The sequence below is a fragment of the Schistocerca gregaria genome, chromosome 1 (assembly GCF_023897955.1).
Source record: "Schistocerca gregaria isolate iqSchGreg1 chromosome 1, iqSchGreg1.2, whole genome shotgun sequence".
In the NCBI taxonomy this organism is placed as follows: Eukaryota; Metazoa; Arthropoda; class Insecta; order Orthoptera; family Acrididae; genus Schistocerca; species Schistocerca gregaria.
In genome coordinates, this window is record NC_064920.1 from 907,507,380 (window position 1) to 907,525,514 (window position 18,135).

The 18,135-nt window shown below is 40.8% G+C and overlaps 1 protein-coding gene across 1 annotated transcript in view; it reads right to left on the reverse strand.

Moving 5' to 3' along the window:
* The window catches only part of LOC126274804 (uncharacterized), a 136,652-nt gene that overhangs the window by 71,911 nt on the left and 46,606 nt on the right, over nucleotides 1-18,135 (reverse strand). The window contains exon 3 of the mRNA XM_049977143.1: nucleotides 4,394-4,549. Coding sequence (XP_049833100.1) covers nucleotides 4,394-4,549 — 156 coding nt within the window. The remainder of the gene's footprint in view (nucleotides 1-4,393; nucleotides 4,550-18,135) is intronic.

An 18,135-nucleotide genomic window follows, 5' to 3' on the forward strand; every position in this document is an offset into this window, starting at 1 on the left:
GATCTCTGTAGTCACTTCCTCTCCTGTTCCACTTGCAAGTAGAGTGAGGGAAATACATTCATAAACAAGAGCGGGCAGTACAAACTGTTAGGTGGTATCTGGACGTTTTCACATAGTAACCAAGCGGAATCCAGAACGTGCCGCGTTTTTTTCAGCAGACTTGGGTGGCAGTCTGCAACCCTCCCACGGCCTGCCTGCCGTACTCTGAAACAGCAGTTTTCGGGCGTTAATCCATTACACACGGCCGCAAACGTGCCTTAGCTCCCAGGTGCCCACTTGGGATGGCTCAAATGGCTGTGAGCCCTATGGGACTTAACATCTGAGGTCATCAGTCTCCTAGACTTAGAACTACATAACCTAACTAACCTAAGGACATTACACACACCCATGCCCGAGGCAGGATTCGAACCAGCGACCGTAGCAGCAGCGCGGTTCCGGACTGAAGTGCCTAGAACCGCTGGGCCACAACGTCCGGCACTTGGGATGTGATAATATTTATTCAGCATGGATGTCAACGGGAATTCTCTCTTTTTCGATTCCCATGAAATGTGAGAAATTCCGCACCACCTCAATAGAATTTCTGTCTGCCCAACACTGTTTCTGTATATTGTCTCTCCTGCTAGAAACAGTGTGTTCTAAATTCTCCAATAGTGAAAAACCATTCAAACTCGTTACCAGCTAATAAAATGTTTATGCACACATGTTCGCCACATCAGAGAAACTTTTTGAGCTTTCCTCTCTTTCTTCATTCTTCGAGGCACTTCCACGTTCGTCACATTGGTTAGAAGGATGCCGTCACTCACCAATGGAGTTTAGGTTAGGAAAAGAGAATTTAAAATTCTTAGCGCTCGTTTTCTGACTCTGCTCCGTGCTGACTGAGCAGTTTGAAGATAAAGGGTAAAGTGTCCTAATATGGAGTAGTTTTTGATTTTGTCTCATACCACTAACACCATTAAGAATTAAACACTATTTTTACAATTATATTAAAGTATGGGATTCTAAGATTAGGTTTGTTTGGCTTTTAGTTTGTTAAAGGTAAACTCTTTCTTTTGTAGTTTACTTTTAGAAAATCCCAAAAACTATTCCCAATATGGGGTTGGCTCCTATAATGTGGTATCACGTTCTCTTACAGTTTTCGGTTAGAAATATGACAGTAAAATCAGACATTACTAGTTTAACACACTTTCCATAAACAGATAAAGCATTGTTTTAAGTTCTTCCGGCACAAAAAGAAACACATAAATGAATATTATTTTCTTCCTTTAAATCAACCAAAGTAAACCAAAGGAAAACAACTCAAATGATCACATATTGATTATTATTCAGTTATTTACAGGTCAAGCAAATGAAATTCTTTTTCAGATTACCCCCACAGTTTATGTGAGACCCATTTCAGGAATTTTTGACAACGGATCCAGTTTTCACCTAACCGATCATTTGAAAACGACGCAGCACAACACACACACACGAGCTTTCATTTCGCTGTTCATCAACCTCTGGCAGAGAAGAAAATTCTGAATCTTCTGACGAGGATGAAGTCGGAAATTTTCTTCCTCTTTCCCCATTGGTTTAGCAGGATTAGTTGACATTCTATCTGCATAGGAATCAATCTCCGTAATCTTCTGGGACCCTTTAGTCTATATAGGCCTTGCAGTTTTTTGATTATCAACTCCGACGATCTTCTTCATTTCACTACTTTCCAGTTGTTGTATGTGTGGCAATGAAGTTGTGATCTTCGCAGAACCTGCTCTAGAACTTCTTTGGGCAGTGGCATTAGAAATAGATGATAGAGGACTCAAGTCTGCAGTTCGCACCAACCATCTTGACGAATGAAGTTGTTATAACGAAAAGAGTGAGTTTTGTTCAGAATGACCTGCCAGGTCGTCAGCAGCGACATTAGAATTGGATAATACGAAACACACGTCTGCAGCACTTATAAGAACCCATGCTGAAGCTACAAACCTATCATCAGTTGTCAGAAGTCCATTGTTGTGTGGAGTGATGAATGACGGTACACAATGTGGCGATCCGATGGCAGGGTGTGGCTATGGCGAATTCCCAGTGAACGTCATCCACTTAATCCACTAGATATTTATATGTGAGGATACTTAATGGGACAAATTTATACTCCACCTGTATGGTTAAATGATGATGGCGTCCTCTTGGGAAAAATATTCCGCGTTTGTAGTGTCAACAGTAAAATTCGGAGGCATTGTTACGTTGTCATGGTGTGGTCGTGTTTTTCATGGAGGGGTTTGATCCCCTTTTTGTTTTGCGTGACACTACCACAGCACAGGCCTACATTGTTTTTTTCGAGCACCTTCTTGTTTCCCACTGTTGAAGAGCAATTCGGAGATGGCGATTGCATGTCTAAACATGATCGAGCACCTCTTCATAATTCACGGCCTGTGGCGAAGTGGTTACACGACAATAACATCCGACAATAACTAGCCTGCACAGAGTCCTGACCTGAATCCTATAGGATGCCTTTGGGATATTTTGGAACGCCGACTTCGTGCCAGGCCTCACCGACCGACATGGGTACCACTCCTCAGTGCAGTGGGGCCGCCATCCCCAAGAAACCTTCCAGCACCGATTTTCTAACCCACCTGCGCGATTAAGGGATCTGACATTCCACGCTCCGACCTGTAGGACGCCAGTTTTCTTTCTCCTGATAACAACGTGCTCCTGAGTAGTCCCTGCCCGGAGATCCGAATGGGGAACTATTTTACTTCCGGAATATTTTTCCCAAGAGGACGCCATCATCATTTAACCATACAGGTGGAGTATAAATTTGTCCCATTAAGTATCCTCACAAATAAATATCTAGTGGATTAAGGTCAGGGAAATGTGGGGTTAGAGCACTTGATCATGATCAAACCATTTACCTGTTTAAATGAAGCACTTCCATTTCCCTGTAAGTGCTTCATTTAAGTAGTTAGGCAGATTCATTCCAAAGTGTGGCAGTGCACCACAGCTGTCGCCGGAAACCAAGTAGAACATTTTCTAATGCGTCAGGCAAAATATTGCAAAGAAACATACGATACAGGGATGCATTCAACTTGTCCGACAGTAGGTAAGGACCCAAAAAGCACTCCTTCTACGATTCCACCCGAAAGGTTTATGCGAAAACGTTCAAGGGTGACATGTGGCTTGTGTTCCGACCAGTAATGGCTATTGTGGAGGTTGAAAATGCATTCACGAGTGAAGCTAGAATCAGTTCATATCACGTTATTTATAAAATGATCGTTATCTTCCTCTTGGTACAAAAGTCGTTCACAAAACTGTACTCTCAAAACGCGGTCTTCTGGCTGCTGGCGTTGACTTAAAGCGTAATGATATTGATCAAGTTCTTCACCGTACATAAATTCAACAACCAGTCTTTCAGACATCTGGAACTGCCTTGCAATATCGTGAGTTCTTCGCCGAGGTGATTGGTAATCAGTTTTTAAGAACCACACCCTCTGTTTGTGGAGTACATCTAGTCCTTCGACGATCTCTGTCAGTTACTTGTAGACGGAGATTACAGGTTTCCCGAAGATGTTGATCCAGGCGACGAAAAACATTCTTATCAGGATGGCGCCTTTCAGGGTTATGTGCAGCACGAGCAGCAGCAGCAACAACAACAACAGCTTGGTTATTGGATGCACCCAAAACCGAAAGCATATCGACGTATTCACCTTTTGTATATTCCATCGTGAAGCCGCCATACATGAACTTGACGGGCCCAGTTACGGTTGAGCACTGGGCAGTTACTGGATTCAAACATGCCGTTTAAGGGATCCCACTGTCATGTGATGGCTATTGGCATATGAGCAAATTATGTACTGCTTATAAACGATGAGAAATAATGAATGTACGTCTAAAAAATAAAATAGGAACCTGATGAAGATTCAAACCATAGCTCCACGGTGGATGTGGGTTTCATGTCCCAGCAGTCTACTCACTGAGTTACGATTACTTGTATGGCAGTGCAAGTTGATACATGTTCCTCTGTACATTACAATGTATTGCACAACGTGATGGTGTTGCCAGCTCCTCTTTTTCATACGTGCATTTTCAAAATACACCCTCTCTGATTTTGCTATATAAACTTTTGCGTTGAATCTGGATGAGGAATCAAAGGCCGACCAAGTGTGAAATTTCTTCTTTATACGGTAAATGCAACCTTTTCCGACAGCAAAATTGTAAGTATTGTTTTTAATAGTACTACAATTTTGAAACATCCTTGTCGCCTGAAAGTTTCCATGCTAGGGTGATCTTAGACCATAACCGTTCGCACATTGGAGAAAAAACCAATTAGCCACTTACAGTGTTAAATGATGCCATTTGTGCACTGTATGAAGTCTTCCAGTTATGAAATGCTGAGGAATAGGAAGTTAGGAGTCGTTACCTGGGGCTGCAGAGTATCCCAAGAGATGGATGGGGTGCCTGTGAGTAGCGCGGTCAGCATGGCATCCGTGGGCGGCGGCAGCGAGTAGCGCAGCACCAGGCTCCAGACGCACAGCACGCCCTGGCTCACACACAGCGCGCCCAGCCACACGCACACCTGCCACAGCCAGACCAGAGGGCTCTAATTGTACCTGTATTTAAGAAAGTGAGCAGTAAGGATTATAGGAACTATAGGGGAGTCACGATGTCCCAAGTTATATGAAAAGATCCTGGAGGCCTGATCAAGTGTTGGCCTCATATTTACAGTGAGGCAGCTCCAGAAGCACCACCATGATTCTGGGGAAGACCTTGTGACGGCCTTTCTCGATATAGAAAAGTCATTTGACAGCATCTGTCGAAGAAAAGTCTGAGAACCCCTAGAAAAAAGGGGACTGGAAAAACAGAACTAGCGTAGTGGAGGAGATGGTCTGTGGAAGTCTAACTTTCACATGAAAGTGAGAGCTGAAGGAACAGATTGATTCCAGCAAACAAGTGATGTGAAACAGGGCAGTGTATTGTCACCTCTCCTCTCCATTGTGGTCATAAATGAGATAATTATTAAGGTGACAGAAAAAAAATTGAAGAACGTAATATGAAAGCAATGATGTTCACGCATGATTTGACGATCTGGAGAAACAAGGTGTAGAAGATTCAGGAACAGCTACATGCTTGGGATGAAACTGTGAGAAAGTATGGAATGAATTTAATGTAAACAAATATGAGAGCCAGGTAACAGCTGGGAAAAAAGATAGAGCAGCCAGCGGTATAAGGATTGGAGGTGAATAATTGAAGAATGTGGAAAATGCGATGAAGTAAAATGGAACAAATGAGAAAGAGATCTGAATAGTGTTAGGAGCCTTGTTTGGAACGAAGACGTCCCACAAAAAGGGAAGGAAGTAATATGTATATAGAATTTACTACATCTTAATACGGACCTATGCGTCTGAAACATGTGTAATGAAGAAAAGAGATGTGAGAAGACAACATGCATGTGAAATTAAGTTCCTCAGAAGTAAGTCAGTAATAATAAGGAGAGATAGAGTGAGGAATGGAAGATTAAGGGCGCTGAAACCACTCTGCAGCAACGGTCGCACGTTCGAATCCTGCCTCGGGCATGGATGTGTGTGAAGTCTTTAGGTTACTTAGTTTTAACTAGTTCTAAATCTAGGGGACTGTTGACCTCAGATGTTAAGTCCCCTAGTGCTTAGAGCCATTTGAACCATTTTGAAGAATAAGGTAAATAGTGAAAGAGGAACCCTAAGAGAATAGTACAGAAACATCAAGTCTAAGATGGTATGGTCAATTAAAGAACATGCAAAGCAAGAGTATTTTCAAGAAAATTCATTAAATGGAGACGAGAAGGAAACGACGAACAGGAAGACCAAGGAATGGATGGCAACAAATTTCAACAGTGGCCACAAATACCGCTAAATTTACCTGCCAAATTATATCATTGCACGGCATGTAATTGAGGAGATACGACATCATAAATATTGTGATGTGTGGAAAATTATATAATTTGTAAAGTAATAAGATGTTCGACAACGTTTTATAGTTGAGAGTACGATTCCTTAAGGAATCGGTGGTGGAGGCGGAAGGGAAGGGGGTGTATAGTACGCCATGTACTGGTTCCCAGTAATAAGGGACATTAACGCTGAGTGTAAACTGTTCGTAAGCACTGACATTCAAGGATGCATATGCAAGGGTAAGTATCAGTATATTACATCACTTTGAACACTGGTTAGCATCAGCGGTAGGACAACTGTAGCCCTGCTACGTAATTATGTTTAAAGAGCTGCAAAGCAGCGTAATTTTTGAAGAAACCGCAACTCTAGTTACCGTGTATGACTTTATTGCCACTAAAACTGGAACACGTTCGTCTTCGTAACAATCGAGAAACTGATTTGGTTCATCTGCCTTCACACATCCCTTAACTAAGTTCTATGAACATTTACTTCTCTCACAACTTTATAATAGTACACAACTGCCAAATAAACGAAAACTACAGTCCAAGTTACTTTATTTTTTGTTAATTTTGTCTTTTGTTCTAAATACCGTATTATTTTGCAGATTTGCCCATATCCACCAAACAATTTTGCTGTTTATTATTTTTCAGCTACTAAAACAGATACACCAATTGCCCTAGTTGGTGTAATATTCCATATTTTTGGTCAGGCTACTGCCTGCTCCCCCAACAGTCAACATTCGGTCCCTAGCCAGTTCCTTAAGATCTTGTGTTACTTGGTCAAGGCTAGATTATATTTTACAAGATTCTTGATCAGACATCATAATCTCAATTTTTCCTGCTGCTGTCAGAGGACACTTCCTTGTTGGAACATTTGAAATACACTGCTAGCCATTAGAAACTGCAACACCAGGCAGGATACGAATAACGAAATTTTAATTATTCTGATTACACAACATAAAAGGAAGTATATATGATCAAATTTGTAGTTTCGGTGCATACAGAGTGCGAAATTAAACGAACATTGCTGGCACGTTTGGCAGCCTACCAAGCTTGGCATCGAACTGAACTGGTCTGGGATGACAGAGTTCATCAATTACAGTTGACACGGAGAGATGGCTTTCCAGTCTCTGGATAACGCACGGCCAGATGTTTCAAATGTGAGAGAGGTCTCGAGAACGTGCTAGCCAGGTCAGCAGAAGAGATGGGTAACACGCAGTATTACGTTATCGTACTGAAAGATAACGTTAAGGAGACCTCGAAGATAGGGCACAGACACCATCCTCAACACACCAAAAACATAACGGCTGCTGTCCAAATCACCAGTTATGTGAAGTAGAGGTGATCGTGGCGTGTGCCCAATATCACGTCAAGTGCTGGTCCAGTATGACAGTAACGAATGCAGTCTGGCAACAGCGGTTCTCCTCAGGACCTCCATTCACGGATATGTTGATCGTGATTCGGAGTTCTACCGTGTTTCGGCTGAAAAGACGACGTGTCGTCAGTCCTGAGTCCAGTGGTGCAGGTGGGCGCAGCACTGTTGGCGCGCCTCTATTCTACCGCATCACAGAAAGCTGCAACAATGCTCTCCGTGCTGACAGTCGCTGATGCTCCAGACGTCGTCGCGCTATCCGTGTAGATAGATACTTGTCCTGATGCATAGCACTCTATTACACGACTACTCATGGTACTACCATGCTCAAAAAGTATCCGAACGACCTGAATTGTTTTTCACCTGATTTGCATATAGCCCATATAGCGTAACTGTCTTGCAGGTCCTCTAATATCGTTTCGGTACAGTCACTTGATAATACAAAATGGTTACCACAAGTGACAACTAGAAATCACTGCTCTCTATATGTATGGCAGTTAACTACGGCTGTAAATTAATAGCAGGATACTACAAATATCAGGGACTACCTGAGCCAGTCCTTGGCGCTTATAAACACAAATTTGTTACAAGAAGTGACATTTGTAAAGTGTTACCACTCTCATTAGTAAATTAAACTACACTCCGCCAGAACAGGCCATGAAAGCCCCACGGTACCGACAGGCCGCCGTCTCCTCAGCCTACAGGTGTCAATAGATGCGAATGTGGAATGGCATGTGGTCAGTACACCGCTCTCCCAGCCGTATGTCAATTTACGAGACCGGAGCCGCTATTTCTCAATCACGTAGCTCCTCAGTTTGCCTCACAAGCGCTGAGTGCGTCCTGCTTGCCAACAACGCTCGATAAATAGGATGGCCACCCAACTTACTGCTAGCCCAGCCCGGCAGTTCTTAACTTCGGCATCTGAAGGGAACCGGTGTTACCACTGCGGCAAGGCCGTTAGTACTTGACACAAATGATGATCGTAACTCTTAAAACATCATTCATTCTTGAATTCTTTTTCTCTAAAAGATTTTTCAACCATCTATTAACCATCGTTAACTTGGCGAGTGCTCTTGCACAAAATGATTAAAGAACCAACCTCTTAGAAAAACCATGATTAACAGCATCAAGCACTCTATCGAAACCTCACTGTTAACAACGTATCAGTAGTAATTCCACTATCTTCAAGATGGCACGTCGATCCATGTGCAGTGTTATCTAAAACAAAGGGACATAAAAGTTTTAGTTATTCATTTGTTGTGAGACGCGACTACAACGGTAATCGTCGCACAGATAAAGGTCTGATATCGATTATGTCAATAGTAGGGAGATGTTTCGAACTGCAATGACGAGAAAATTAATAATTTCTGCCTTCCTGGATTCGAAACCGGTACCTATCGCCGTTGTTTTCTAACCACGAATGGATATTAAATATAGATTTCTTTCATCAAATGCGAGATGTGCTTAGAAAACCTTTGTGCCGAGCCAGGATTCTAACCATGACACGCACCTTACGTGTAGAACTTGAGGATTATTGAAACTGGGGAAAACAATGAATTGATGGCGCTACGTCATCATGAATGGATCAAATCCCGTTAAACCAGATCCCATATGTTCAACGTCTCAACATAAAATAAAAGATAGAATAAGTGTCCAGTGAATGTAAAAGATGTTTGATTCTTTATCTAAAATAAAATATCTACTACTATTGGTGACAGAGCTTCTACATGCTGCCACTTACGCCTCTGTCATGGCCCGGCCTGGCGTGTAGTCGGTAGCGAAGGGAATAGTGGGGATGTGGAAACACGAAGAGATCGTATATTCTTTTACTTGGAATGATCAGAGGCAAATAGGATCTAACAGTGCCTATTAAAAGCTTTCACCTGAAGAAGGAACTGAACCCTGACCCTGCAGATACTAACTTAGTATCATGAACCAGACCACATAACTCCTCGGTTTAAGGCGCTACAGTCATGGACTGCGCAGCTGGTCCCAGCGAAGATTCGAGTCCTCCCTCGGGCATGGGTGTGTGTGTTTGTCCTTAGGATAATTCAGGTTAAGTAGTGTGTAAGCTTAGGGACTGATGACCTTAGCAGTTAAGTCCCATAAGATTTCACACACACACACACACACACACACACGTAACTCCTCAAATGGATGTGTCATGATTTTGTCGCAGCACTGGTGCCCCACATCGGTTGAGAATTCTGACTTCCTGACACGCAGGAGTGGATTACAGTCTGTTCAGTAGAGTCATCTCTTGCTCGATTGAATCGCCATTAACCAGCTCAGCTACCCAGTGGGTACATTCAACTTGATTTTGCAGTCACTGAAACAAAAGCGCATGACGGCCATCTACAAGAACTGCCAACACTGTAGGGCGCAGAAGATTTCACAGGGAATGTTGGTTCCACTTAAGCTATTCTCCATAGTAAACATCGTGCAGTACAAAAGAAAAGACGCATTACTGAACCCGATTCATCCATAATGTAGCTAATTACAACTCGTCAGTCTGCTAACACTGTCAGTCTGTCGGAAGCTCAGAAATAATTTATTTCATTTTATAACCCATCAATAACAAACCTCACAAAAACGTTCCTTGATAACCTCTGGGCTACATGTTCTGATGAGAAGAATTTCAGCTCCGCCGTCGTAAGCCCACCTGACGCTACCCGGAGTCAGCCCAGGTGATCGCGGCGGCTCGCGCCTTGAGCCTCTGATCTACAGCGGACGTTTGCACCCTAACACACACACACACACACACACACACACACACACACACACACACACACACACACACAGGCAATCATAAGACTGATCAATATAGTACTTTCGACTTGGACGAGAAATATTTTTTTATAAACTGTGCGTAAATCGTGCAGTGTTCTCACAGCATATCACTTGAGGAATACTAGGTATGTAATCTACCATTGTATGGGATAGTTACCAGAGAAAAGCAGATTGGTTCATAAGTTTGTGACGATTTTGGATTTGATAGAAGGGGGGAGGCAGGAAGCTTGACCGTCTATGCCCTGTATGAGGTGAGTGTTACCGAAGAAATGAAGTCGGGTAATAGCTGCTCCTCGAGGACTTCAAACACTCTACTGCTTCGATGAGGTCGAGCTCCGTCTTACATGAACCACATCTTGTCGAAATCACGGTCATTTTGGATAATAGGGATGAAACCATTTTCCAAAACTTTCATATACTGTTCGGTAGTCACCATCTGTCAACGGTTCTAGGCGCGCAGTCCGGAACCGTGCGACTGCTACGGTCGCAGGTTCGAATCCTGCCTCGGGCATGGATGTGTGTGATGTCCCTAGGTTAGTTAGGTGTAAGTAGTTCTAAGTTCTAGGGGACTAATGACCACAGCAGTTGAGTCCCATAGTGCTCAGAGCCATTTGAACCATTTTGAACCATCCGTCAAGGAATATCGCACCGATTATTCCCTGACTGGACACTGCACACCTCACAGTCACTTGTCGAGGATGAAGCGACTCCTTGACGACGAAATGCGGATTCTCAGTCCCCTAAATGCGCCAATTTAGCTGTTGACGAACCCATCCAACTGAAAGTGGGCTTTGTCACTGAACCAAACAACAATATGCATACTGACTTCCATCATGCCCCATGGCCAACCATGCACTTTGAACGTCCTAACGCAAACCGTTCAGAAGTTATGACGATTTTAGTTCATATAGTTCGATAATTGTCACCCTGTATTTTGGAAGCTTGAGGTCACAGTCGTGAGCTTTGACGAAGTCGTTGTGTGTGTGTGTGGGTGGGTGGGTGGGTGGGTGGGTGTGGTGCCGCTGCTGCAATGTCAGGAGATTATCCAGGTTCTACCCCATATTGTTTCCATACTTTTAGAACTTTTTTAACAGTAGTGCACACTGACCGATCTCAGTTGCCATTTAGTTTGAATTAAGTAAGTACCGTATGGTAAATTATACCACTGAACACAGCCCACATATAGACAACCTTTTTCTCATGAGTATGGTTGGTTTTCCATGTAAATAATGATTTATTTAGCACTTTATATCATATATAATAGTTTTTGTGTCATGAATGACACAAATGTATCTCACACTGGAATTAAGTCTTTTATCGCTGTTTGTTAAATACCACAGAAGGTGAATGCCAATGGGCGTCTCTTGAAGACAGCATCAAACTGAACAATATGACTTAGCGAACGTAAATCTTAATTGTAATGGTGTAAATGCGATTAAAATTACAACAGAATTTATTTTTGTGGTATGTTTAATCTAATTTTGTAGTCTTCTTTATGATAACTTTTTATTTGCCAAAATTACAAGGAAGGATACTCGATTTCTAGTCTCGACCAGTAAAATGACCATCTTCAGATAACATAATAGGAAACAATGCCTACATTGAATACTGAAATACAATGCTTGGTCACAATGATATTAAGATTCCAAACTTGAAAATTCAAAACTACAGTTATCGATTTTTTCACTAGCTTGTATGTTACTGGCCAGTATTTATTTGAATAAGAAGCCAGTTCAATGCAATATTTTTTTTTTTTGCTATTCTGAATTTTACTGACCAGTAGTTTGAGTGAACTGGTGTTGCACTTTGATTCATGTTCATTTTTATGTGGGTAGCGTCATCTCAAAACAATGACTGAAAATATGATGATGTTAATGTCCTATCACACGTATGTCAAAATTAAAGTTTTCAGTCACTTATATTGTCTTAAAGTACAAATAAATGGCACCACTTGCTGAATTACAGTTCTAGGAGCACTTTGCAAAATTAGCTGACTTACATCTGATGGTTGTATTGTCTAAAGAAGCGAAGAAATCGTAACATTTAGAGGGTTACAAGTCTATCTACTTCTGCTAAAATGCGGAACATCTGATGCAGTAAGATGACAGCAGATATGTGTCATGTATCCCCAGTAACTACTAATGTTTCTACAATAAATACGTTTTTACCTTAGCAATAGTGGGTATGTTGAGTGGAGTTTGTATGTTTTTATTGCGCACACCTTTTTAAGAAATAGTAAAATTTATTATATTATATTGTACTGTATAATTAATTTAATTCTTTAAAAAGTGTGTGCAACAAAAACATACCAACTGTGCTCAACATATCCACATACTACTTATAAATCTAGAACTACATCACTTTCAACTGCACTAAAAATTGCAGGCCATTCATAATACTGTCTTCTTAAAATCCATGTAGTCATAATATTAATAAGATGAAATTTAATTTTGGTTGAAAATAATCGGATTTTGAATGCACTCCAATTAATTTAAAAAGAAGTTCATTTTGCTGTATTTAATTCAGTGATGGATGGTCATTATAATGGGCTGCGCCACTGCTACAAGATTACTCTGATTTAAAAAGAGATTTTGAGAAAAACCAGAAAACATTTGCATAAAATTTAAAGCAAAAATTCTTGATGATGAAATTCATTATCATTATATTAAACTTTCTTCTTTCCTATATATCTCAGTTTAATATTCCCTTCTCCAAAAAACTGAAAATCCAACTACCAATTAATTTCAAACATTTATGTGGCAATATAATTTTAAATTCGTTATTTGTTCCAAATATTTTATCTTAATGCCTAGTGTCCAAATATTCGCAACCAGCAATGTTACAGAAAAATTGTGATTGTAGCTCACGAAACAAATTTAAAGAAATTAGTGTTGTTTTGCCTCTTCTGTAAGACTTCCATTTACATAGAATTAAAATTTATTAATAAAATTTGAAATCTGTACGGTACTGTGTTATAATTTTTTGGAATTATTCTCTTATAATACTGAAATGATAAATCTTTCTCAACTGGTTCGTTGATTAAATTTTTACTCTTTATATCTCTAGTTGTTTGGTTGTACCCTAACTATGACTTTCTTTCACCTTATCCTCAGCTAATCGTACCATAGATTCACCATTCAGCTTCTGAATATTCTTATAGTTTAAAGTGAATTCCTTCATTTTCATCTCTGGGTTTTCATTATTTTTCTCAAAATAATAACTTTTAGGTCCATTCGAAATCCAATTTGTAGCGCAATTTTTTTCTGAGTTCATTAGTATATTCATGTAGCTTACCTCCTGTTTTCATAATATTTTCACCATTATCAATTAGTACTAAACTGTCTGTATTAACAGATTTTTGTATATTATCTAAAATATCATATAATTTAAGTCTTGCATTTGATGTAGTGAATGCTGCAATAAAACTATTTATAGCTTTATTATTTTCCACATAATAATACTTGAAACTGTATGTTATCCAAAACATTTCTGTATTATCTATATTATACACTCCTGGAAATTGAAATAAGAACACCGTGAATTCATTGTTCCAGGAAGGGGAAACTTTATTGACACATTCCTGGGGTCAGATACATCACATGATCACACTGACAGAACCACAGGCACATAAACACAGGCAACAGAGCATGCACAATGTCGGCACTAGTACAGTGTATATCCACCTATCGCAGCAATGCAGGCTGCTATTCTCCCATGGAGACGATCGTAGAGATGCTGGATGTAGTCCTGTGGAATGGCTTGCCATGCCATTTCCACGTGGCACCTCAGTTGGACCAGCGTTTGTGCTGGACGTGCAGACCGCGTGAGACGACGCTTCATCCAGTCCCAAACATGCTCAATGGGGGACAGATCCGGAGATCTTGCTGGCCAGGGTAGTTGACTTACACCTTCTAGAGCACGTTGGGTGGCACGGGATACATGCGGACGTGCATTGTCCTGTTGGAACAGCAAGTTCCCTTGCCGGTCTAGGAATGGTAGAACGATGGGTTCGATGACGGTTTGCATGTACCGTGCACTATTCAGTGTCCCCTCGACGATCACCAGAGGTGTACGGTCAGTCTAGGAGATCGCTCCCCACACCATGATGCCGGGTGTTGGCCCTGTGTGCCTCGGTCGTATGCAGTCCTGATTGTGGCGCTCACCTGCACGGCGCCAAACACGCATACGACCATCATTGGCACCAAGGCAGAAGCGACTCTCATCGCTGAAGACGACACGTCTCCATTCGTCCCTCCATTCACGCCTGTCGCGACACCACTGGAGGCGGGCTGCACGATGTTGGGGCGTGAGCGGAAGACGGCCTAACGGTGTGCGGGACCGTAGCCCAGCTACATGGAGACGGTTGCGAATGGTCCTCGCCGATACCCCAGGAGCAACAGTGTCCCTAATTTGCTGGGAAGTGGCGGTGTGGTCCCCTACGGCACTGCGTAGGATCCTACGGTCTTGGCGTGCATCCGTGCGTTGCTGCGGTCCGGTCCCAGGTCGACGGGCACGTGCACCTTCCGCCGACCACTGGCGACAACATCGATGTACTGTGGAGACCTCACGCCCCACGTGTTGAGCAATTCGGCGGTACGTCCACCCGGCCTCCCACATGCCCACTATACGCCCTCGCTCAAAGTCCGTCAACTGCACATACGGTTCACGTCCACGCTGTCGCGGCATGCTACCAGTGTTAAAGACTGCGATGGAGCTCTGTATGCAACGGCAAACTGGCTGACACTGACGGCGGCGGTGCACAAATGCTGCGCAGCTAGCGCCATTCGACGGCCAACACCGCGGTTCCTGGTGTGTCCGCTGTGCCGTGCGTGTGATCATTGCTTGTACAGCCCTCTCGCAGTGTCCGGAGCAAGTATGGTGGGTCTGACACACCGGTGTCAATGTGTTCTTTTTTCCATTTCCAGGAGTGTATATTCATTTGAACCATGTCTATATTACGTCTATATTATCTAATCGATCATAGAATTGTATCTCATGAAAGTGTTGCACATCTGCCTTATGCTCAATTCTACTCATATTTTGATGTCCAAATTTTTCTCCATAATGAATTTAGACATATCGTAGCAACAGCTCATTTTTGTGAATTTTCACTTATGCTATCAGGCTCTAAGTCAATAGCTATTTTCCTTTTACATATTTGGTATACATCTTACTACTTTCAATCTTATGAGGGCTAGTTTGTAGTTTTTCTTCATGAGGTCTTTCAGGTAATTTTTAAACAACAAGTTTCTTTTATTTCTAAAATTCCACACTTTGCAGATATCTGAAATTTTATATCCTGGCCGAAGGTTGAGTTCCAAAAATGAACAGCATAGAGATAGAAGTGATGACACTTTCTGCAGGACTGGACCATTTTGCAGGACATTGCTCAATCACATACAGTGCAAGTTGTTTCTGATTTTTTTTACTAATGGGCCTGCTACGTGCTATACCACCTACTGCACTCTCCTAACTTAAGCCTTCATGAGTTCAACTCGATTTCTTAACTGAATGAAACACTTCATGGCATTCACTTCAGAGCTGCCACAAATGTGTCAGGCAATAGACCACGCCGCTCAAACTGTCAACACAATGGGCACTGCTAAGAGTATCCTATGACCTTCATATCACTGGCAATGGGCTATACACGATGCTGGTGACTACTTTGAAGGTCAGTAAAACTGTGAAATATGTATCTATTTTGTGCCACTATTAAATTTCCGACCCTTGTATTTATCACTATGAAGTTGATAATTTTTTCATTAATATGTGCTGTAGTGACATAGTTATTGATAATTGTATAACCAGTTTTTGTAACATATTTTTTTGCAAAGTACTGAATGGTAACTGTATTGTGACCACTTATAGGACCTCTTAAATCTAGTAGTCGTCTACCTTTAAAATCAGTACTTGCTTCAGTTACATTAAAAATGGTATGTAATTTTTATGAAAGTTTTATTAAATATTCTATTCTTGGATCAATTTCATTTAAGTTTATTTTTCCATCTTTAGACTGCAGCTTACTTCCAAAAATGTCCATTTACTATATTCAAGATTTCATTAAACTTTTCTTTATGGGACATCAGTTTTAAGACAAATGTACACAAATGGCAATAAATTTCTTCATTTGCATATTGTATTAGTTGTCTGTTTTGGTACAACTAACTTCAGCCTAGATATTTAACTACTTTATTAGGAGTAATTCTCAAAATGAATCACATACAAATGTTTCATCTTTATTCTTATAATAACAGATCCAATGTGAGTGTGCATGATCAGATGTATCTAGATTCGTAATTGTTTAGCTAGTTTTTCGTCAAAAAAATTACTTAATGAATTATTTGTTGTAGTTTGTTGTTCCAACGCCATCTTTCTTTTCAATAGCTAAACTGTGTCTTTTTTGCTTTTCTCCGGGTGGTCTAAAGTGCTGCAGTCATGGACTGTGCGGTTGGTCCCAGCAGAGGTTTGAGTCCTCCCTTGGGCATGGGCATGTGTGTGTTTGTCCTAAGGATAATTTAGTTTAAGTAGTATGTAAGCTTATGGACTGATGACCTTAGCAATTAAGTCCCATAAAATTTCACGCACTTTTTTTTGTTTTTCTAATTCTTTATCTCCTTTTCCCTAACCATTAATACTTTTGTGATATCAGTTGCTCCACCAGCTAGTTGATCAATAGTTGCTAGATATGATAATGCTATCAGTAATAATGGAGGTGGTTCTCCTTCACATTTTGTTTCTCTTTTAGTGTTCTGATTCGCGTTTCTTTTACTTATTTTCCTTCATACATGTCAATACATACCATGGCTGCTGTTAGCCATGAATAAACTGTCTCTCCTATTTTTAATAAATTTAATGCCATATTCTTTCTCACACAGTTCCTTTAAATATAAACAGCATGTTCTACAAAATGTCTATTAGCAACGGAAATTATTCTGTTCGGGACACATTTCTTTGCAAATGTATAATTACCTCACTATTAGCACAGTCACTTCTATTTCAGATATTTCTTGAAACTGCGCGAGGGATAATGACTTCAACATACATATAAACGCTACAAAACAAAGAGTTGAAAGCAGATAAATGATTTGCGTACAAAAAGGACAAGATACAACAGAAAAACTTTGTTATTGTAACAACTAGACTGTTTGTCCACGATAAGTGGTAGTCGGGTATGGCCGTGCCCCCGTATTAGGGCTACTGATGGGAGAGGAGCGGTAAGGGGAATGCAGCGTCGGCTGCTTGCAGCTGTGTTGGCAACATGAACCGCATTTTGTGCTCAAGACAAATCGAAGACGACACTCGCGAATATAACGCCCGCTAAGTGACACTTCTGTCGAATTGGAACTCACCTAATTTGTTGACACATTCATGCTTGAGAGTTTTACCTACCACGTATGTATTATTTATCGAAAATAATTAAAAATGAAGCTAGATGTATGTACAATTTACGACTCAATGAATCAAAAGTCAAAAATTTATTTTTGAAATCTATTTGCACATTGCATTTATTGAGCATAGAATGGCAGTAATGTTTATAACTATAATGAACTGCATCTGAAAGAAAAGTCGAAATGTCTTTCACTAAAGATAACAGACCTTTCATTTTTGTTAGATACTTCACAATTTTTTTCACAACTGGTATACCTCATTGTATAAGTAAATTACCAACAATTTCTTATTGCTATGACACACTCTTAAAACTAAATTTCTGTGTCTTTTCCTTTTTTGCATTGTTTAAAAATTATGAATATCATTTAATTGTTCATTATTGAGTTTAATTTTAACTGTATTTGGTTTAGTTTTGCTCTAGGTAGCAAAGAATAATCATGCTGTAGTAATTCCGTTATTTAGATAAAAATTTTGATCTACCTTTTACAGTACCCAACCATTATCATCAAGAGGCAGTCTAAAACTTCCTTCAGCTGGCGCAAGATGGTTTTTTTGTACTTAGACCTTCAGGGAAATCCAAGCCCATACATAATTTTCTCTTTGCATACATTATTCCTATAACTACTGTAGTGGCCAATTTCTCTACAGTTGATGCATCAGAAGCATGCTTCTTTCTTCTGAAGTTAAG